Raw genomic sequence first — 19,349 nt, 5'->3', positions numbered from 1 at the left:
CAGACTCTGAAGAACTGGCAGCCAGTGCACGGATCGAAGAACAGGAGAGATATGGGCACCATAAGGAGTGCTGGTGCAAATCTGTGTGGCAAAGTTTTGAAGTAACTGTAGACGCTGTAAGAGATACATAGGTTGAGCCAGCAGAAGGGAATTCCTCAACACTAAAGAGGTCATCGCTAAAGGCCTTAGTCGGACAGGAAGGAACAGCAACACTTTACGAAGCACGTGGAGTTGGAAAAAACCTGTTTTACAAATAGCCCCGACTTGGCCACTCATCGACAAGGAGGCCGAAAAGATTGCTCCCAGATTTTTTTACCTCGAGGACCGGAGAGGAACATGGACCCAGTTCTGTGAGACAAAAATCCAGAGACCAAGTCAGAGCAGACCCCGACATAACCCTTTTCGGGCCACAAGGGGGGTGCACCACCAGGACATCTGTCTTATCCCCGTTCAATTTCAGCCAATTGCTGCCCATCCACCTACTCATGGCCAACAGGCAACTCCTACACTGAGATGCGAGGCCCGGCTGGGTAGAGTCCAGCCAGACGATGACTTGTGTGTCATCAGCATAGGAGTAAGACAAGAAGCCGAAAGAGCAGATGAGCAGGACAAGAGGCTGAATATAGTGTTAGGGAGAATTCTCAAAATGTGCTAATTTCCCTTACCTTTTGAGACCCCCAGCAACTTTTCTGGATTTCTAGGATTTTTTTTTCACCTGGGAAGAGTGTGAGTCTTTTTTTCCCCACTCTTCCATGTATTTTGATGTGTGTTTTACTTTTGTGTTCTTTGGTAATGGAGTTTTAAAACAACTCCATAGGCATAATCTTTTTCTGTTTGCCACACAGCACCTTCAGTGCAGTGACACAGGGATGTCTTTCAGACTTCCCAAGGTTTAAATACTTTCTATGGGACTGACTACTGTCTCCCAGAGCAAGTAAAGTTAATTTGAATTTACTAGTCTCTTTAAATTAACAGACCCAGCAGACACTATCTTCCTATAGAGTGCTGGAGGGGTTGCCTAGCATCCCCTGAGTCAAAACACTCATGTAACAGTCAAATGTTACCCTTTCCTACTTGAAATGGCTGGTGGCAGTGGTTTAGATCAAACTACCATGATTTTTCCCGACCGCGAACAACAGTAGCTAAAAATCGGGTCAGCCATGTTTTTCAATATGGCGCCCATGACCTATCTTTAAAAACAGACTCCGGTCATCCTTTTTGCCATTTCTTTTAGGAAAGGTCCTTCTTGTGTTTGTCTCTGCGCGCCAAACCAGGTTTGGTCCCTTTGTTTGTGAGCTTTTGGTGGGATTCAGTGCTGAAGCCCTCCTCTGGCGCCTGAGTGTCTGGGGTGGACAGGATGTGAGGGAGGTGCCCGAAACTCCCTGTGCTTAGTCTCCTAGGAGACCTGAATTCCCTCTGGCCTGATTGGCCGGCTGGCTGTCCAGCAAGGACAGCCACCCGTGTGAGTGACAGCCAGGCTGGAATGAATGGGGGAAAACTGTTTAAAAGCAGGTCTCTGGGACTTGGAAAGCAGAGTCTACCACTGGAACAAAAGAACCGAAGATGAGCTGAAGGAAGAGGACTGATGCAACTCCTGGTCGACCGGTGAAGCCCTGCTGCAGGTCCGAATTGCCTGAAACTCCATCGACAGAGAAGCCCTTCAAGGTTAAATTCTTCCCTTGAGTTTGGTGGGAAAAACCAACTTGTAAGCCTCCTAGACACCGTCCCCTCCTTTCTGCAGAGTGCTGTGGAAAACCAGATAGCCAGTGGGAAGGATACAAGTTTGTGGTCTTTATGGCACTCACACCTTAAACCGACGTTTTGGCAAGCTTGTGGCCTCATCCCTGGCAGTGCAGGAACCTCCCGACATCCTCCTTCTTGTCCCCACAACAAAAGCTCAGGAACAGCAAGATCTGCTAGAACTGTCAGGAACAAATGCCTCAGCTACAGCTCTTCTTTACTTTAAAGGTACTGTGCAAATGCGGTCTGGAAATCTTTTCGGCCATGGTGAAAGTTTGTGAAATTTTCCCAACTTCGAAGGCTTGTCCTTCCCTAAACATTCATCCAACATTTCGCCTAGCCAAATTCTCCTAAGGTCTGTGGCAAAGACTTAACCGTTTACTACCAGAACTATGCTATGCTATACAAAGACTCTGAACCATTGACTTTGGTCCAGCCCTATGAAAAGATTGCTGGTTGTAGTTTACTGAAACCCTTTGCCCTGCCTATGAAAGTATTTGTGCTGTTGATTCTTATAACCTTGTCTTTTTACCCCTTTTTAAAGTATCTGAAGTACCATTTTCCTCCTACTTCAGGGGAGCTGAACTTGTACAGTACTGATTGGTTGTGTATTTGTAGTGTATTAGTATATGATACTGAGCTGCTCTTGCTAGTGTAATGTTTTCATTACACTAGCATGACTGTGTAAATGAATGTATATTCTTTTACCAAGAAAACATGAGTAAGTGTATATTTGAATCACTGTATTAGTTGGTCCTTTGTGTAACTTGTTCTACTGCTCACTCAACTCTTGAGATAAGTCTGGCTGCTCAGCCACTGCTACCACTTTACTGTGTAGTACAGGCTTGTACCAAAGGTGAAATTGTACTGAGACTTGTAGTCTTAATTACATGTAGTGTTCCCAAAGGGTACTGCATGTGATTCTACCTAACATATAGATGTTAAAAAGAACTGCGTACAAGGCCGATCCCTGGGGGATCCCACACAATAGCCGCGCAGCGGCTGAGAAAAAGGAAGCAAGAGTCAAAGTTTGGCTGCGGTCAGCCGCCAAAAATGAGAAGAACCTGGCCAAAACCTGACCCGAAAGACCGGTCACTGCCAAGCGATCCAGTAGTACCTGATGGTCCACTGTATCGAATGCGGCTGATAGATCCAACAAAACGAGGGCTCCAGTTTCACCCTCATCGTCCAGACGTCAAAGATCATCATAGACAGAGACCAGCACACGTTCTGTCCCTCGACCTGGATGAAAGCCAGACTGAAATGAATTAAAAAAAGAAGAGCGCTTGAGAAAAGAGGTAAGCAAGGGGGATATAAGAGATTCCAACAATTTCATACAAAAAGGAAGCAAAGGAATGGGATGAAAATTTGCTGGGGAGGAATGATCTACCAAAGGTTTCTTCAAAAGTGGAATAACCAGCTGCACCCCCTCAGAGGAACTCTTCCTTTTCTCACTTTCCCCAGAAGCTCACTGTCTCCATAGCTATGGTTCTCTCCAGGCTGGACTACTGCAACAGCATCTTACTCAATCTGCCTTACTCCTCCCTTTGCGCCCTTCAACTAATTCCAGAAAAGGACTGCAACACTTATCCTTGGCCTCAAGCCCAGGGACCGTATCTCTCCAGCCTTAAAATCTCTCCGCTGTCTCCCGGTTGCTACGAGGATCAATTTCAAGAACCGCTGCATCATTCACAAGGCTAGAGCCCTTCAGTCTTATAGCTCCAACTCTCTGCAGATCAGATGTTCTTCCAAGCAGAGAGTGGGGGGTAGATCTCTCTCCTCCTCAGGTGCCTCCCTCTGGAATGGCCTCCCTGCCACTCTGAGACTTCAGCCAGTTCTCCTTAAGTTCCAGAAACTTCTCAAGACCCTGCTTTTCTCTTCCTTCTTCCCTCTCCCTCTCCCCTGCTAATGTCCCCATCTGCCTTTTTTGACTGGCTCCCTGATTCCTTCAGAGTCTTTTACAGGGCACCAGGCCCCACTTGACCAGTGCACTTGGTCTCCCCTGATCCCCCCCGCCCTCTCCCCCCAACCTGCACTTTCCCTTTTGGGACCCTCCCCTTGCACTAGCATGGCTGCGTCTGCACCACATTGAGCCCTTCCAGCCCCTTCTCTCACACTTAGCACGCAAAACGTATTCCCCTGCACGCTCTTTCTTCCCCTGCACTCTCTTTCTTCCCCTGCACTCTCTCTATTCCCCTGCACTCTCTTTCTTCCCCTGCACTCTCTTTCTTCCCCTGCACTCTCTTTCTTCCCCTGCACTCTCTTTCTTCCCCTGCACTCTCTCTATTCCCCTGCACTCTCTTTATTCCCCTGCACTCTCTTTCTTCCCCTGCACTCTCTCTATTCCCCTGCACTCTCTCTATTCCCCTGCACTCTCTTTCTTCCCCTGCATTCTCTTTCTTCCCCTGCACTCTCTCTCTTCCCCTGCACTCTCTCTCTTCCCCTGCACTCTCTCTCTTCCCCTGCACTCTCTTTCTTCCCCTGCACTCTCTTTCTTCCCCTGCACTCTCTTTCTTCCCTGCACTCTCTTTCTTCCCCTGCACTCTCTTTCTTCCCCTGCACTCTCTTTCTTCCCTGCACTCTCTTTCTTCCCCTGCACTCTCTTTCTTCCCCTGCACTCTCTTTCTTCCCCCGGCACTTCTATTACTTTACTTGCAGAATTGGAATGAAACAAGGCCTAGAAGGACGGTTTTTGTTTTTCTTCATCCCTGCCCCCCCCCCCCCCTTTCATCCCCCAGGCCCCTCTCTTTTGTCTTGCTGTGCTCTGTAACCCCTTTTGCTGTATAGGTGCATTATAAATACCCAATAATCGAAATAAGTAAATAAATGCGTTTTCTATGCCGCGTGCAGCAGCCAGGCTATATCTGAAGACGAGGAATCTGTGGGAGGAGCCATCTACCAGAAAGAACATTACCCCAGGTCAGTCATTTGTACTTTTGTCAACATGTGCAACTTGTTCATCTGCACATACTTTGCTCACTCAAACTCATACATACACTGCAAAGTAACATATGCTCCTGGTTCACCAGATCCTGCTATTGGAGCTACGAATGGGTCGAATAAATCATGGACTGTATCATTTGACAATTCCTTAATTGACAGTTACCCCAGCTTTAGTCTTCATACATCATTTGTAGTCTTCATTTTTGTTTCTTCTTCACAACTCATGGATCAGTCATAACTACTTCTCTTTAGTACTCACTCCCCCTCTTCAGCCCACAGGCTTTCTCCTCAAAATTCAGTGGTCTCTGTCACAACTCATGCATCAGTCATGACTACTCATTACTCCTCTTTAGTGATCTGTTTGCCCCTTACAATACAAGCCGTATGGCTCCTCTTCACAACTTCTGCATCAATGGTCATCCTCACACCTTAATGCATCCATCACAACTCGTGCATCAGTATTCACTACTCTCTTCACACCTCACAACATAACGGTCCTCTTCGGAGCTGACGCATCAGCCATAAATACTCTTCTTTAGTACTCGTTCCTCCTCTTAGGAATCAGTTATTCTCTCCATAACTCGCACCTTAAGGCTCCTTTTCACAACTCAAGCTTGTCATCACTACTCGTCTTCAGTTCTCCTTCCACCTACTCAGCCATCAGTTGTCATCCTCATGACTCACAACTTAATGCTCTCTTCACAACTCTTAAATCAGTTCCCACTCCTCTACTTTTGTACTCACCTTCCATGTCAGTTATCAGTGTTCCTCCTCACATCTCTCACTTTACTTTGCTACTAGTCACAACACATGCCTCAGTCATCACTACTCTTCTTTAGTTCTCATTCCTCCTTCTCTGTCATCATTTGTCATCCTCACACCTCAATGCTTCTCCTCAGAACTCATGCACGAGTCATCACAACTTCTCTTCAGTACTCATTCCTGCTCCTCCTCAGTCAACAGTTGTCAACAGTTGTTCTCCTGACCTCTTAGTGCTCCTTGTCACAACTTATATATCATTCATTACTACTCTTTAGTGCCCTCTGACTAGATTTATACTCGTCTTGCGCTTACATTTTCTTCCAGTCTTTGAAAATACGAGGCCTTGGCTGGGAATACGAGGCCTTGGCTAGGAATACGAGGCCTTGGCTGGGAATACGAGGCCTTGGCTGGGAATATGAGGCCTTGGCTAGGAATACGAGGCCTTGGCTGGGAATACGAGGCCTTAGCTAGGCCTTAGCTGGGAATACGAGGCCTTGGCTAGGAATACGAGGCCTTGGCTGGGAATACGAGGCCTTGGCTAGGAATACGAGGCCTTGGCTGGGAATACGAGGCCTTGGCTAGGAATACGAGGCCTTGGCTGGGAATACGAGGCCTTGGCTAGGAATACGAGGCCTTGGCTGGGAATACGAGGCTTTGGCTGGGAATACGAGGCCTTGGCTGGGAATATGAGGCCTTGGCTGGGAATACGAGGCCTTGGCTAGGAATACGAGGCCTTGGCTGGGAATACGAGGCCTTGGCTAGGAATACGAGGCCTTGGCTGGGAATACGAGGCCTTGGCTGGGAATACGAGGCCTTGGCTGGGAATACGAGGCCTTGGCTAGGAATACGAGGCCTTGGCTGGGAATACGAGGCCTTGGCTGGGAATACGAGGCCTTGGCTGGCAATACGAGGCCTTGGCTGGGAATACGAGGCCTTAGCTGGGAATACGAGGCCTTAGCTGGGAATACGAGGCCTTGGCTAGGAATACGAGGCCTTAGCTGGGAATACGAGGCCTTGGCTAGGAATACGAGGCCTTGGCTGGGAATACGAGGCCTTGGCTAGGAATACGAGGCCTTGGCTGGGAATACGAGGCCTTGGCTGGGAATACGAGGCCTTGGCTGGGAATGCGAGGCCTTGGCTAGGAATACGAGGCCTTAGCTGGGAATACGAGGCCTTGGCTAGGAATACGGGGTCTTGACTGGGAATACAGGGCCTTGGCTGGGAATACCGGGCCTTCACTGGGAATACCGGGCCTTGGCTAGGAATACCGGGCCTTCACTGGGAATACAGGGCCTTTGCTAGGAATTCCCGGGCCTTGGCTAGGAATACCGGGCCTTCACTGGGAATACAGGGCCTTGGCTAGGAATACCGGGCCTTGGCTAGGAATACCGGGCCTTGGCTGGGAATACGAGGCCTTGGCTGGGAATACGAGGCCTTGGCTGGGAATACGAGGCCTTGGCTAGGAATACGAGGCCTTAGCTGGGAATACGAGGCCTTGGCTAGGAATACGGGGTCTTGACTGGGAATACAGGGCCTTGGCTAGGAATACCGGGCCTTCATTGGGAATACAGGGCCTTGGCTAGGAATACCAGGCCTTGGGTAGGAATACCGGGCCTTTGCTGGGAATACAGTGTCTTGGCTGTGAATACCGTGGGGATGCACGAGCCATGTTGAGACCCAAAGGTGCATTCTTACCAACTGTGGCATACTTGAAGGGGAACATGAGAAAGGTTTCAGGAACTTTAGGTTAGTGTCATCAGACCCATTGTGGGCTATGATTATGGCAGCAGAATCATTGGTGATAGTCTCCGCCCCTCACCATATTTGGCAACGGGCACTGGTCAAGTTGAACATTTCACCTGAATGAATTATATCTTGTACACTTTCATTTAATCATCTTTAAGCATGTATTTATGTATTTTAGCATTGATTATGAAAACAAAATGTGAGATGAATTAATTAATTGAATGTTTGATTGTTTTCAATGTGTTTCGTATTCTGAATAATTTGTAGTGTAGTCTTTGGTTCTCAGTCATCGGTTGTCGCTGGATCATTGTTCACAATAATGCTCCTTGTTACAACTCATGTATCTGTCATTACTACTCCTCTTTAGTACTAATTTCTCCTCCACAGCCATCAGTTTCCCTCCTCTTTTCTCATACCTCACTTCTCCATTTGATTTGTAGTCAATACCATCGGTCACTTCCGTCCCTTTTCACGCCTCCACTCCTCAATATTACCTCCTTTCTGGTTAGCCAGTTTTATACACGCCCCTTCAATCGGATTGGTTAAAGTTGACCGATGAACAGCTTTGTTTTCTAACCCGCATGGCAAATGTGGCAAGATCAGAGAAATTAGGATTTTCTAGCATGGAAACATGTTAGAGAAAACGAAGGCACAACTGTTTTCTCAATGAAGTTTGAGGACAACAAGGACTACTAGTAAAAGTGACCTTTTCTTTACCAAAAGCTTCACCTGTGCAGGACGAGGTCGCCCAATTCCTCCCAAGTGTGTCATATGGAAGGTATGGTTGTGCCGAATGAGGTCACCCAATTCCTCCCCTAGTGTGACATGTGAAAGGCATGGTTGTGCCGAATGAGGTCACCCAGATCCTCCCCAAGTGTGACATGTGGAAGGCATGGTTGTGCGGAATGAGGTCACCCAATTCCTCCCCAAGTGTGACATGTGGAAGGTATGGTTGTGCGGAATGAGGTCACCCAATTCCTCCCCAAGTGTGACATGTGGGAGGTATGGTTGTGCGGAATGAGGTCACCCAATTCGTCCCCAAGTGTGACATGTGAAAGGTATGGTTGTGCCGAATGAGGTCACCCAATTCGTCCCCAAGTGTGACATGTGGAAGATATGGTTGTGCGGAATGAGGTCACCCAATTCCTCCCCAAGTGTGACATGTGGAAGGTATGGTTGTGCGGAATGAGGTCACCCAATTCGTCCCCAAGTGTGACATGTGAAAGGTATGGTTGTGCCGAATGAGGTCACCCAATTCCTCCCCAAGTGTGACATGTGGAAGGTATGGTTGTGCGGAATGAGGTCACCCAATTCCTCCCCAAGTGTGACATGTGGAAGGTATGGTTGTGCGGAATGAGGTCACCCAATTCCTCCCCAAGTGTGACATGTGGAAGGTATGGTTGTGCGGAATGAGGTCACCCAATTCCTCCCCAAGTGTGACATGTGGAAGGTATGGTTTTTTTTTTTTTTTTTTATTTATTGGTTTTTCAAAACATATAACAAACAGTGCGTGGCATGGCGGTGTAATATGTGTAACACCCACACAAAAAAAAAAAAAAAAAAAAAAAAAAAAAAAAAACCCCCAACAACCTCAACAATCCCTCCCCACCCGTTCCGCCCCCCTCCCCCCGAGACCACAGGTCAGTCCCCAATCATTCAATGTGCTCATGTGTCGAGCAGGGACTACCAGGACTGTTTGGAGTGCTGGCCGATGTCGCTGAACGGAGGAGCGGCTCAGTCAGTTCTACCCAGCGGAGAAGATCTGCACTGGAGTCAAGTTTTTGTACCTGGATGGCCATTTCCCAAGCCGCCGTCTCCGCGGCGACCCATCTCTTGAGATCGTACCACCAAAGGGCCTCACCAGGTCCTCGTGCGCTCTTCCAGCTCATGGCTATGCGCCTTTTTGCCGTTATGTAAATCAAGTCCAGGAGTCTATTTAGGGGCTTGTTCTTGGTGCTTCGCTTGTAAGCCCCCAGTATGCAAGCTGCTGGTTCGTGAATTTCGACTTCTATCCCGGCCAGCGCCACCCTATCTCGTACCTGGGTCCAGAACCTCAGGACCATGGGGCAGCTCCAGAACATATGGGTCATTCCTGCTTGTGGCGCATGGCACTTGGGGCATGATTGTGGCGAGGCCCCCTTGAACTTAGATATGGCGTCAGGTGTGAGGTAGGCTCGGTTCGTGATGTATAGCTGTATTAATTGGAGGCGTGCATTTCTGGAGGTCTTTTTGTGGTAGTGGGTAATCTTTTCCCATGCGTTGTCCTCGAATACAAGGCCCATTTCGCTCTCCCATCTCTTTTTGCATTTCAGTTCATTCGTTGTTGTTGCCTGTAACAGGGCCTCGTATATTCTGGAGGTTTCGTGGCCTCCCTCGGCTGTGTCCAGCAAGGTTTCGATGGTTTCATTCTCTGTAAATCGATTGTCTGCCTCAGGCCATCTCTTCCTTAAGGCCCGAGTTATTGCCCCGTGGAGCAAGAACTGCCCGATGGGCAGGCCCGTCGACTCGCAGAGGTCGGAGAATGTAGAAAGTTCGTGTTCGTGCATGAGGTCGCCCAGCGTCGCTACTCCGTGGGGCTCCCATACCGAGCGAGCCTCGGTGTGCCCCCATGAGGGTGTCGCCATGACTGCAGCGATGGGGATCTGTGGGGAGTACGGATCTCGCAGCCCCACAGCCTTACAGGCCCTCTTCCAGAGCTGGGTTCCCAACATGGCCAGGTATGGGTGACGTTGTGGAGCCCCCTTCCCGACCCACAATAAGTCTCTAAGTAGCAGTAGTGGCAGGGCCGGCTGGAGAAGTCTGGTGTCAGTGGTGGTTTCATCCGCCATCCAGTGCGTTACGTGTTTCAATTGGCTGGCCAGATAATATAGTTCGAAATTAGGGACTTTCAGTCCGCCCCTCTCGTAGGGTCTCTGGAGGATGTCAAGCCCCACCCTGTGCCTGCCTCCCTGCCACAGGAATTCTCTGCAGAGTTTGTTCAATTCTCTGAAAAAGGCTGAGGGGATGTTGTAGGGGACATTGGTGAAGCAATGCAGTAGGCGTGGGAGCGCTACCATTTTGAGGAGACCCGCCCTCCCCGCCACAGAAAGGGGAAGTTTGCCCCAGAAGGCCATGGAGTTGGTGAGTGCGTCCTTTGATCTGGCTGTGTTGAGGATGTGTTCTGTGTACGGGCTACGGTGTATGACAATGCCCAAGTATTTAAAGGACGTTACCTGCCACTGGAGAGCCAGTGGGGGCAGGGGTCCGCCCTCATTGCTGTGTAGCGCTGCGAGGGGGTAGAGACACGACTTGTCTTTGTTTATCTGGATGCCTGTGTGTTTTTGGAAGCAGTCCAGAGTCTCCAAGATGTAGGGCAGGAGATGCTCAGGGTTATTGAGGTAGAGGAGGGTGTCGTCCGCGTACATGGAGATGATGTGAGTCACTCCATCAAGTATAATGCCTCCCCCACCGTATTCCTGCCGGATGTACGCGGCCACTGGCTCAGCAGCAATGATATAGAGCATGGGAGATAAGGGACATCCCTGTCGTGTGCCTCTGTGGAGGGGCCATTTGTCAGAGTACGTCTTGTTGGTACGCACTCTGGCCTCGGGGTGTGTGTAAAGCAAATGGGTCCATTTAAGAAAGGCGGGTCCAATGCCCATCCTGGCCATGGTGGCGTACAACCATTCCCAATTAACCGAATCAAAGGCCTTGGTGGCGTCTAGTGATGCCACCGCGTATTTCTGGGTGTCATGCTCAGTGCGGTATATGATGTGGTGCAACCTGCGTAAGTTTTCAGTGATAGAGCGCCCAGGTACATAGCCAGTTTGGTCGTGGTGAATCAACAGGGGGATCACCTTGCGTAGCCTGTTGGCGAGGAGTGCCGAAAGTATTTTGCAGTCGACATTGAGCATGGAGAGAGGTCTATAGGAACCGCAATCTGTTCCATCTTTGCCGGGCTTCAGCAAGGGGATGATTACAGCTTCCCTCATGGAGTCAGGGAGTATGCCGCGTTCGAAAGCCTCATTGTACACTTGTGCCAGCAGCGGGGCGAGGGTCTCCTCATATGTCTTATAGAATTCCCCCGGGAGACCATCCATACCTGGGGCTTTCCCAGAGGGTAAAGATCTAATGGTTGCCTTGACCTCGTCTGGGGTGATTGGGTCTTCCAGGGTTGCGGCCAACTGTGGGTCTAGTTTGGGTAACTCTATGCAGTCTAGGGCGTCCTCGATCCCGGTGTCTAACGGGGGCGGGGCTTGAGAATATAAGTCCTGGTAGTATTCGGAGAAGACCATATTAATATCAGCCTGGGTGTGCACCGCAGTGCCATCTGGTCTGAGGATGTGGCAGATGGGGGTCCTAGGGGATTCCCTTTTGTACAGCCAGGCCAGGAGTTTGCCGGGCTTGTCTCCCAGGGCGTGTGTCCTTTCCGTGTGCTTGGCGTAGCTTAGTTTCCCCAGGGACTCCCAGTGTGACAGACAGGCTTGTCTCTGCGCTATTATTTCCCGTACCTGCTCGGGGGTCGGGTTCGCTCTATTCTCCAGCTCCCCCAGCTTACTTTCTGCTTTTGCCAGGGCGTTCGTGATGGCCTTTTGGGTTCCCCCTACCGCTGCCAGCATGTCCCCTCTCATGACCACCTTATACGCCTCCCAAGCGGTGCTGATGCGATCTACGCTGCCTAGATTGTGTAGCCAATATTCGTCTGTGCTGTCTTGTACGTGGTCCCTGAAGGCCGCGTCAAGCAATGCTTCTGCTCGCAGTCTCCATGTAGGGATAGGGGGTCTGGGCGGGTGTACCTCCCAAGTGACCGACAGGGGTGAGTGGTCTGATAATACTCTGGGTAAGTATTGTGCCTCGCTGAAAGTGGCTTGCTGCTCCAGGCTGACTAGCATGTAGTCCAGCCTAGTGTGGACGTTATGTGGCGGGGAGAAGAAGGAGTATTCCCGTCTCTCCGGGTTCAGTTCCCTCCACAGGTCGCTAAGGGACAGATTGGAAATCAGTTTGGATAGTATCTTGGCGGGGGGGGACGGGCGGGAGTGTTTGGTGTCTGACCTATCTTTGAGGGGGTCTAAAGTGCAGTTGTGGTCCCCGCCCCAGATCATGGTGCTGTTTGCGTGGGGGCATAGTCTAGAGCTCAAGGAGCGGAAAAAAGCTGTGGCGTCATGGTTGGGTGCGTATGTGCTAATCAGGCATAGGTCTCTTCCCTCCATGGTACCCTGCACCAGCGCCATCCTACCCTCGTTATCCGTTTTTGTGTCCGTGACTTTAAAAGGGACTGACGGGTTAATCCACACCAGGACCCCCTAGCATATGAGGAGTAGGAGGATCCCACCAAGGTCCCCCGCCAGGTTTTGGCTAGCGCAGTCAGTTTAGCCTCCGTTAGGTGTGTCTCCTGAAGCATGGCGATCCCTACCTTGCATCGTCGCAGGTATGCTTGAATTCTTCGCTGTTTCACGTAGCTATTCATGCCTCTGACGTTCCATGTCATCACTTTCACTCTCTCAGCCATAGTCAAGGTGGTGTACTCTCACTAGTCCAGGTCCCGGTCGAGGCCTCATTGGAGGTGCTGTGGTATTGGAGGAGTCCTGCGGTCTCGGTGTGTCAACTTTAGGGATCCCAACTAGGGTGCGGATATCCGGCACCCCTTTCCCTAAGAAAAAACTTCCCCAACAAATAACTGGTCTAACAAGGTGCTCCTCGTCGTGACTGTCCCGTTTCCGCTCCCTAGGACCTGGCATGGTCTTCGGGTGCCCTACGGGTGGGTAAACGTACCCTGAAAAAACAGAAAAACACAAGCTCCTGGGGGGTTGAGGGAGCTAAAACCTCGGTGTTCCGCGTGGTAGGATCCCTTCAGCTGCTCCTGGGGTTGGATTGCAGTGTTCTTATGGTGCGGTATAATACAGTAGTCTTAGGTAGGTGTATCAGCGCGGCCTGCGCCTCTTGTCGTCTATGTCTGGTAGTTGCTGCTCGTCCATCCAGTCCCGGGCTTGTTCCGGTGTGTCGAATAGGTGGGCTCTGTTCTTGTGTATTACTTTCAACCTAGCAGGGTAAAGGAGCATGTATTTCAAACCAGCGGCCTTCAACCTGGCTTTGGTGTAGATGAACTGGGCCCTGCTCATCTGCACTTGAAAAGTGTAGTCGGGGTAGATGGCGATCCTGGCCGAATTTCTCAATATCTGGCCCCCTGACCGAGAGTACGCCAGGACGACCTCGCGGTCTCTGTAGTTTAACACTTTAGCAATCATGGGCCTGGGTGGGCCACCTGGCGGGGGCCTCTTGGCAAGCGACCTATGGGCCCTTTCGATGGAGAACCCCTGCGATAGTTTCTCTGCGCCGATTTCCTGCAGCAGGAGGTTTTCCACGTAGTTGGTGGGGTCTGGGCCTTCGATGCCCTCAGGCAGTCCGAGCAGCCGGATGTTATTCCGGCGGGCCCTCCCTTCGGCCTCTTCCACCTTGTTCTCGAGGTTTTTGACCGTTTGCTGGAGGCCTTCCATGTCATGGAGAAGTTGGGTGTTCGCTTCGGAATTCTCGCGTACTTGAGTCTCGAGTGCCTCCGTTCGATTAGCCAGGGAGCGGACGTCTTGGCGGAGGAGTCCCAGATCTATGGCCACTGCGTCGATTTTATTCACCATAGTCGTTTGGATTAGCTTGATGGCCTCCAAGAGTTGCAAGTTAGTGGGTTCAGGCGTCGCTGGAGTAGCGCTCGTGTCCCCTGCGGCAGTCGCCATGGTCGGGCACTCAGGGCTGGGGGGTTCGGGGGCTGTGTAGGCATCCAGGGTGGTCTGCCGCTGTTTAGACCTGGTCCCCCTCCCCGCTGACTTATCCGGGCAGGACATCCCCTCACCTCGCTGTGGAAGTTGCCCGCTTGATGTCCTCCGGCGCTCGGAGGGTTATGGTCCACGCTTCGGGCCCTCCCGCGGGGCGTCAAGCGCTCCGGCGCCGGTTCTCAAGGGCCTCCAGGCACCGCGGGGTGCGATACGGCCTGGCTAGGCCTGATATGGTAGTTCGTGGAAAGTCTTCGCGTTTCGGCCCGCGCTGCTTTTCTCGGTGCCCGGTGGGGGGGGGGAACTCCTTTCTGTAGCTGCCCGTTCCGAATGCCGCGGTTCCAGCACTCCGCCCCCCGTGGCGCAATTCGGGCAGGGGTGCGCAGCTCCGGTGGTATCGCCAACCGGGGCAGCGCGAGGTGGCCGGTGCACTCGCACTCGGTGTAGTGCGCGATCTCTGGGCCTCGGTTCCAGCCGGGCCTCCGTCCCCTGCGGTTCCGACAGCGGGGCCAGCAGGCGCCCTCGTCCGCCTCAGTCGATCACTCGTTTTCGGGCTTGGGGCTCCCGAGCCTACCGCAGGGGTGGCCACCGGGGGGTCAGCAGGGGCACCCCCTCGCCGTTCCGCTCGGCGGCGCAGGGCGGCCCTCTCTCGGATGGCTCAGCAGATGTGAGCCGCCATCTTGGCTGTCCGCGTCGTGGGGTGTGCGATCCTCTCAGCTCGGCTCCCGGGCTTCCACCCTCGCGTGTGAAGGGTCCAGGAGGTTCTCGTCGCCGCCGGCGGCTCTCGGGATGATTTGTAGGCGCTGAGGCCGGCTTAAATACAGGAAAAACAGCTTATCGATGGCTCATCTTGCGGAGCTTGCCGAAGTCGCGTCCGCTCTACATGGCGGTTGGCCACGCCCCCATGTGGAAGGTATGGTTGTGCGGAATGAGGTCACCCAATTCCTCCCCAAGTGTGACATGTGGAAGGTATGGTTGTGCGGAATGAGGTCACCCAATTCCTCCCCAAGTGTGACATGTGGAAGGTATGGTTGTGCGGAATGAGGTCACCCAATTCCTCCCCAAGTGTGACATGTGGAAGGTATGGTTGTGCGGAATGAGGTCACCCAATTCCTCCCCAAGTGTGACATGTGGAAGGTATGGTTGTGCGGAATGAGGTCACCCAATTCGTCCCCAAGTGTGACATGTGAAAGGTATGGTTGTGCGGAATGAGGTCACCCAATTCCTCCCCAAGTGTGACATGTGGAAGGTATGGTTGTGCGGAATGAGGTCACCCAATTCCTCCCCAAGTGTGACATGTGGAAGGTATGGTTGTGCGGAATGAGGTCACCCAATTCCTCCCCAAGTGTGACATGTGGAAGGTATGGTTGTGCCGAATGAGGTCACCCAATTCCTCCCCAAGTGTGACATGTGGAAGGTATGGTTGTGCGGAATGAGGTCACCCAATTCCTCCCCAAGTGTGACATGTGGAAGGTATGGTTGTGCGGAATGAGGTCACCCAATTCCTCCCCAAGTGTGACATGTGGAAGGCATGGTTGTGCCGAATGAGGTCACCCAATTCCTCCCCTAGTGTGACATGTGGAAGGCATGGTTGTGCCGAATGAGGTCACCCAATTCCTCCCCAAGTGTGACATGTGGAAGGCATGGTTGTGCGGAATGAGGTCACCCAATTCCTCCCCAAGTGTGACATGTGGAAGGCATGGTTGTGCGGAATGAGGTCACCCAATTCCTCCCCAAGTGTGACATGTGGAAGGCATGGTTGTGCCGAATGAGGTCACCCAATTCCTCCCCAAGTGTGACAGGTGGAAGGCATGGTTGTGCGGAATGAGGTCACCCAATTCCTCCCCAAGTGTGACATGTGGAAGGCATGGTTGTGCCGAATGAGGTCACCCAATTCCTCCCCAAGTGTGACATGTGGAAGGTATGGTTGTGCGGAATGAGGTCCCCCAATTCCTCCCCAAGTGTGACATGTGGAAGGTATGGTTGTGCGGAATGAGGTCCCCCAATTCCTCCCCAAGTGTGACATGTGGAAGGTATGGTTGTGCGGAATGAGGTCACCCAATTCCTCCCCAAGTGTGACATGTGGAAGGTATGGTTGTGCGGAATGAGGTCCCCCAATTCCTCCCCAAGTGTGACATGTTGAAGGCATGGTTGTGCCGAATGAGGTCCCCCAATTCCTCCCCTAGTGTGACATGTGGAAGGCATGGTTGTGCCGAATGAGGTCACCCAATTCCTCCCCTAGTGTGACATGTGGAAGGCATGGTTGTGCGGAATGAGGTCACCCAATTCCTCCCCAAGTGTGACATGTGGAAGGCATGGTTGTGCGGAATGAGGTCACCCAATTCCTCCCCAAGTGTGACATGTGGAAGGCATGGTTGTGCCGAATGAGGTCACCCAATTCCTCCCCAAGTGTGACATGTGGAAGGTATGGTTGTGCCGAATGAGGTCACCCAATTCCTCCCCAAGTGTGACATGTGGAAGGTATGGTTGTGCAGAATGAGGTCACCCAATTCCTCCCCAAGTGTGACATGTGGAAGGTATGGTTGTGCCGAATGAGGTCACCCAATTCCTCCCCAAGTGTGACATGTGGAAGGTATGGTTGTGCCGAATGAGGTCACCCAATTCCTCCCCAAGTGTGACATGTGGAAGGCATGGTTGTGCCGAATGAGGTCACCCAATTCCTCCCCAAGTGTGACATGTGGAAGGCATGGTTGTGCCGAATGACGTGACTTTCTGTTACCCTCTTGCTGTCGTCTGAGTCGACTTTTATTTGTACTCTCCAGGATGACACAGACGCCTTCTTTGTGGCTGACCTGGGTGACGTGGTAAAGAAACACCTACACTTTCTTAAGGCTCTGCCACGTGTGACGCCTTTCTATGCTGTCAAGTGCAACAGCAGCCCAGAGGTGGTGCGGACCCTAGCCCAGCTGGGAACAGGCTTCGACTGCGCCAGCAAGGTAAGAGGAGACGAAGGAAGGACTCAGCTGAGTCAAGGGTCAGCCTATCTCCTCTCCTTGACCATGCCCAACATCACTAGCCATTATGTCTACAAGAATTCCGCTCTCACTGGGTCTCAGCACCGAGTTTCCTGCCCTGTTTACATTTTATGCAATGCTCAAGTTATCTTTCCAGGACACCTAGACTGCTGCGACTCACACCAATCTCGTCCTCAGTTCACACTCTCAGTTTCTCTTTGCTCTCCAGAATGCTGATCTTAACATGATGCTTTTCCCATCACAGACAGAGCTGGAGCTGGTCCAGGGCTTTGGGGTGCCACCGGATCGAATCATCTATGCAAACCCCTGCAAGCAGCTCTCCCACATCCAGCATGCCGCCAAGACCGGGGTGACCATGATGACCTTTGACAGTGAATCAGAGTTGGACAAGGTTTCATCAAGCCACCCAGACGCCAGGTATGTGCCCCCTTTCAGGTCTGAGTGCAGTTGGGGAGGTTAAGGCAGTAAGTGGCAGAAATGCCATCAATAAATCATGCTTCTTACTGGCAGGGAAAGTCCTGAGATGCACAAGAGTGTTACATTTAAGGATGGGTGAGCTAGGAGAGGCCCAGGAACTAACTATTGAAGCTTGACCCAGATTTCGAGCCTGCCCAAAATACTAGGCGAGCCTGTAGCCCTGCCTTTTAAAGATGGGCTCCAAAAAGAGCAGAAAAAAGAGGTCTATGTCCTGCACGCTTGCCTGGTCAGGGGCGGGCAGCATGTAATACCCCTTCACCCTACAATCAGTACAAGAATGGTTTGGGCAAGACAAGAAGTACAATACAGAGCAAAGCCTCGAGGATTGCAGGGGGAAGGAGTTGGACTGCTGGAAAGTTCTGGTGATTGTCTGCCCTTGTCCTTTCACGCCAAAGTGTGGTCCCTCTTACACCCACCCCCCACTGAAATGTTCATCACAACACCGGGCTTTCAAATATTCGTAGGCAAAGTGGAGTTTTCTCTGCTTCAGGCATCGAGCAGCACAGCGTCAAGGTGTCCCTGCATCTGGGCAACATGATTCGACTTGGCTTCCAGCAGCCACGGAAATCGTCCGACCCCGGTCGATGCCAGTGGACTTCGACGACCCTTGATGTCCAGGAAGGGACAGAGTCAGGGCTTCCCAGGACTTTGGGAACCAAGGCAACAGGCAATAGAAACCAAGAGGCCCCAGGGGCCATCTTGCACTCTGTCAAGAATCCAGTGATTCCTACCAGCACGGTCTGGGTATCCCAAAATGGAGGATACTTACAGCTCCTGTCACATCAGCATGAAGCTGCCACCAGCCCATACCCTGCTCTGTGGGCAACATCCAGGTGCCCAAAAACATACACTAGGGGTACAGTGTTGTACCCCCACCCATGGGTGACATAGGGTATCCAAAGGGTCTTTGTTCACCACAATCAAAAAGAGGAAGAGCTGCACTGCCAGGGGTCCCAACTGGACTCCTGTGCTGAAGGTAACACAGAACACATATAATAAAGGAGTACAGGACAAGGACAGGGATGCCCTGTCCCTCAACGCATTTCCAAAATCACAGTCGCCCCCCCCCTCCCCAGACTGAGGTTAGGGTGCCTAATCTCCCACGAGATAGACACCCTCATCCAGATGGTCAACATACCTTCTGGAAAGGCCATCTGCATTATCGTGACTCTTCCCTGGTGTGTGCTCTATGGTGAAGTCTAGCCCTTGCAGGCTAATGGACCACCTGAGCAGTTTAGGGTTTTTCACCCTTCATCTGCATAAGCCACTTTAAGGACTTATGGTCGGTTCGGACCTTGAAGGTAGATCCCGTAAGGTAGGGCCCAAAACCTAAGGCTCCAAACTATACTAAAACATTCCTTTTCAACAGTAGCCCACCCAAGTCCTCTACCTTTGAGTTGCCTACTGATGAATATGATAGGATGTTCCCTCCCTTTGTCATCTAACTGGGACAAGACAGCTCCAATTCCGGTGTTGCAGGCATCAGTTTGAATAATAAAGGGTTTTCTGTAATCAGGCACACACAACACAGGTGCCCTACACAGACTTGCCTTTAAGCCAACAAAGGCCTTCTGACAGTCTTCTGTCCAATTAACCTTCCTCGGTTGTTTGGGTGATGTCAGAGCTGTCAGAGGGGCAGCTATGGTGTCATAGTCTGCCATGAGGTTTCGGTAGTACCCAGTGAGACCCAAAAAAGCTCTCACCTGGCTTGAGTAGTGGGAGTCTCCCAGTCATGTACATCCTGTACCTTACTGGAGAGAGGTTGGATTTGACCCCCTCCTACCTCATGACCAAGATATGTGACTTTCCCCTGAGCTATCTGGCACTTGGTGGCCTTGATAGTGACGTTAGCCCTTTTCAAGGCCTGCAACACTTTATCCAAGTGAGTCAAATGCTCCTCCCAATTGGAACTGTAGACAGCAATGTCATCTAAGTAGGCCAC

General features: G+C 51.5%; 1 protein-coding gene across 2 annotated transcripts in view; it reads left to right on the top strand.

Moving 5' to 3' along the window:
• LOC138503008 (ornithine decarboxylase-like) overlaps positions 1 to 19,349 on the top strand; it is a 309,800-nt gene that overhangs the window by 63,749 nt on the left and 226,702 nt on the right. For both annotated transcript variants that reach the window (XM_069622440.1, XM_069622441.1), the window contains exons 3-4: positions 16,718 to 16,891; positions 17,175 to 17,347. In XM_069622440.1, coding sequence (XP_069478541.1) covers positions 16,718 to 16,891; positions 17,175 to 17,347 — 347 coding nt within the window. The remainder of the gene's footprint in view (positions 1 to 16,717; positions 16,892 to 17,174; positions 17,348 to 19,349) is intronic.

Source organism: Ambystoma mexicanum, chromosome 11 (genome assembly GCF_040938575.1).
Source record: "Ambystoma mexicanum isolate Mex_15411 chromosome 11, UKY_AmexF1_1, whole genome shotgun sequence".
NCBI classification, from domain to species: Eukaryota; Metazoa; Chordata; class Amphibia; order Caudata; family Ambystomatidae; genus Ambystoma; species Ambystoma mexicanum.
Note: the sequence above shows the minus strand (reverse complement) of the source record. Positions and strands in the feature narration are given on the sequence as shown.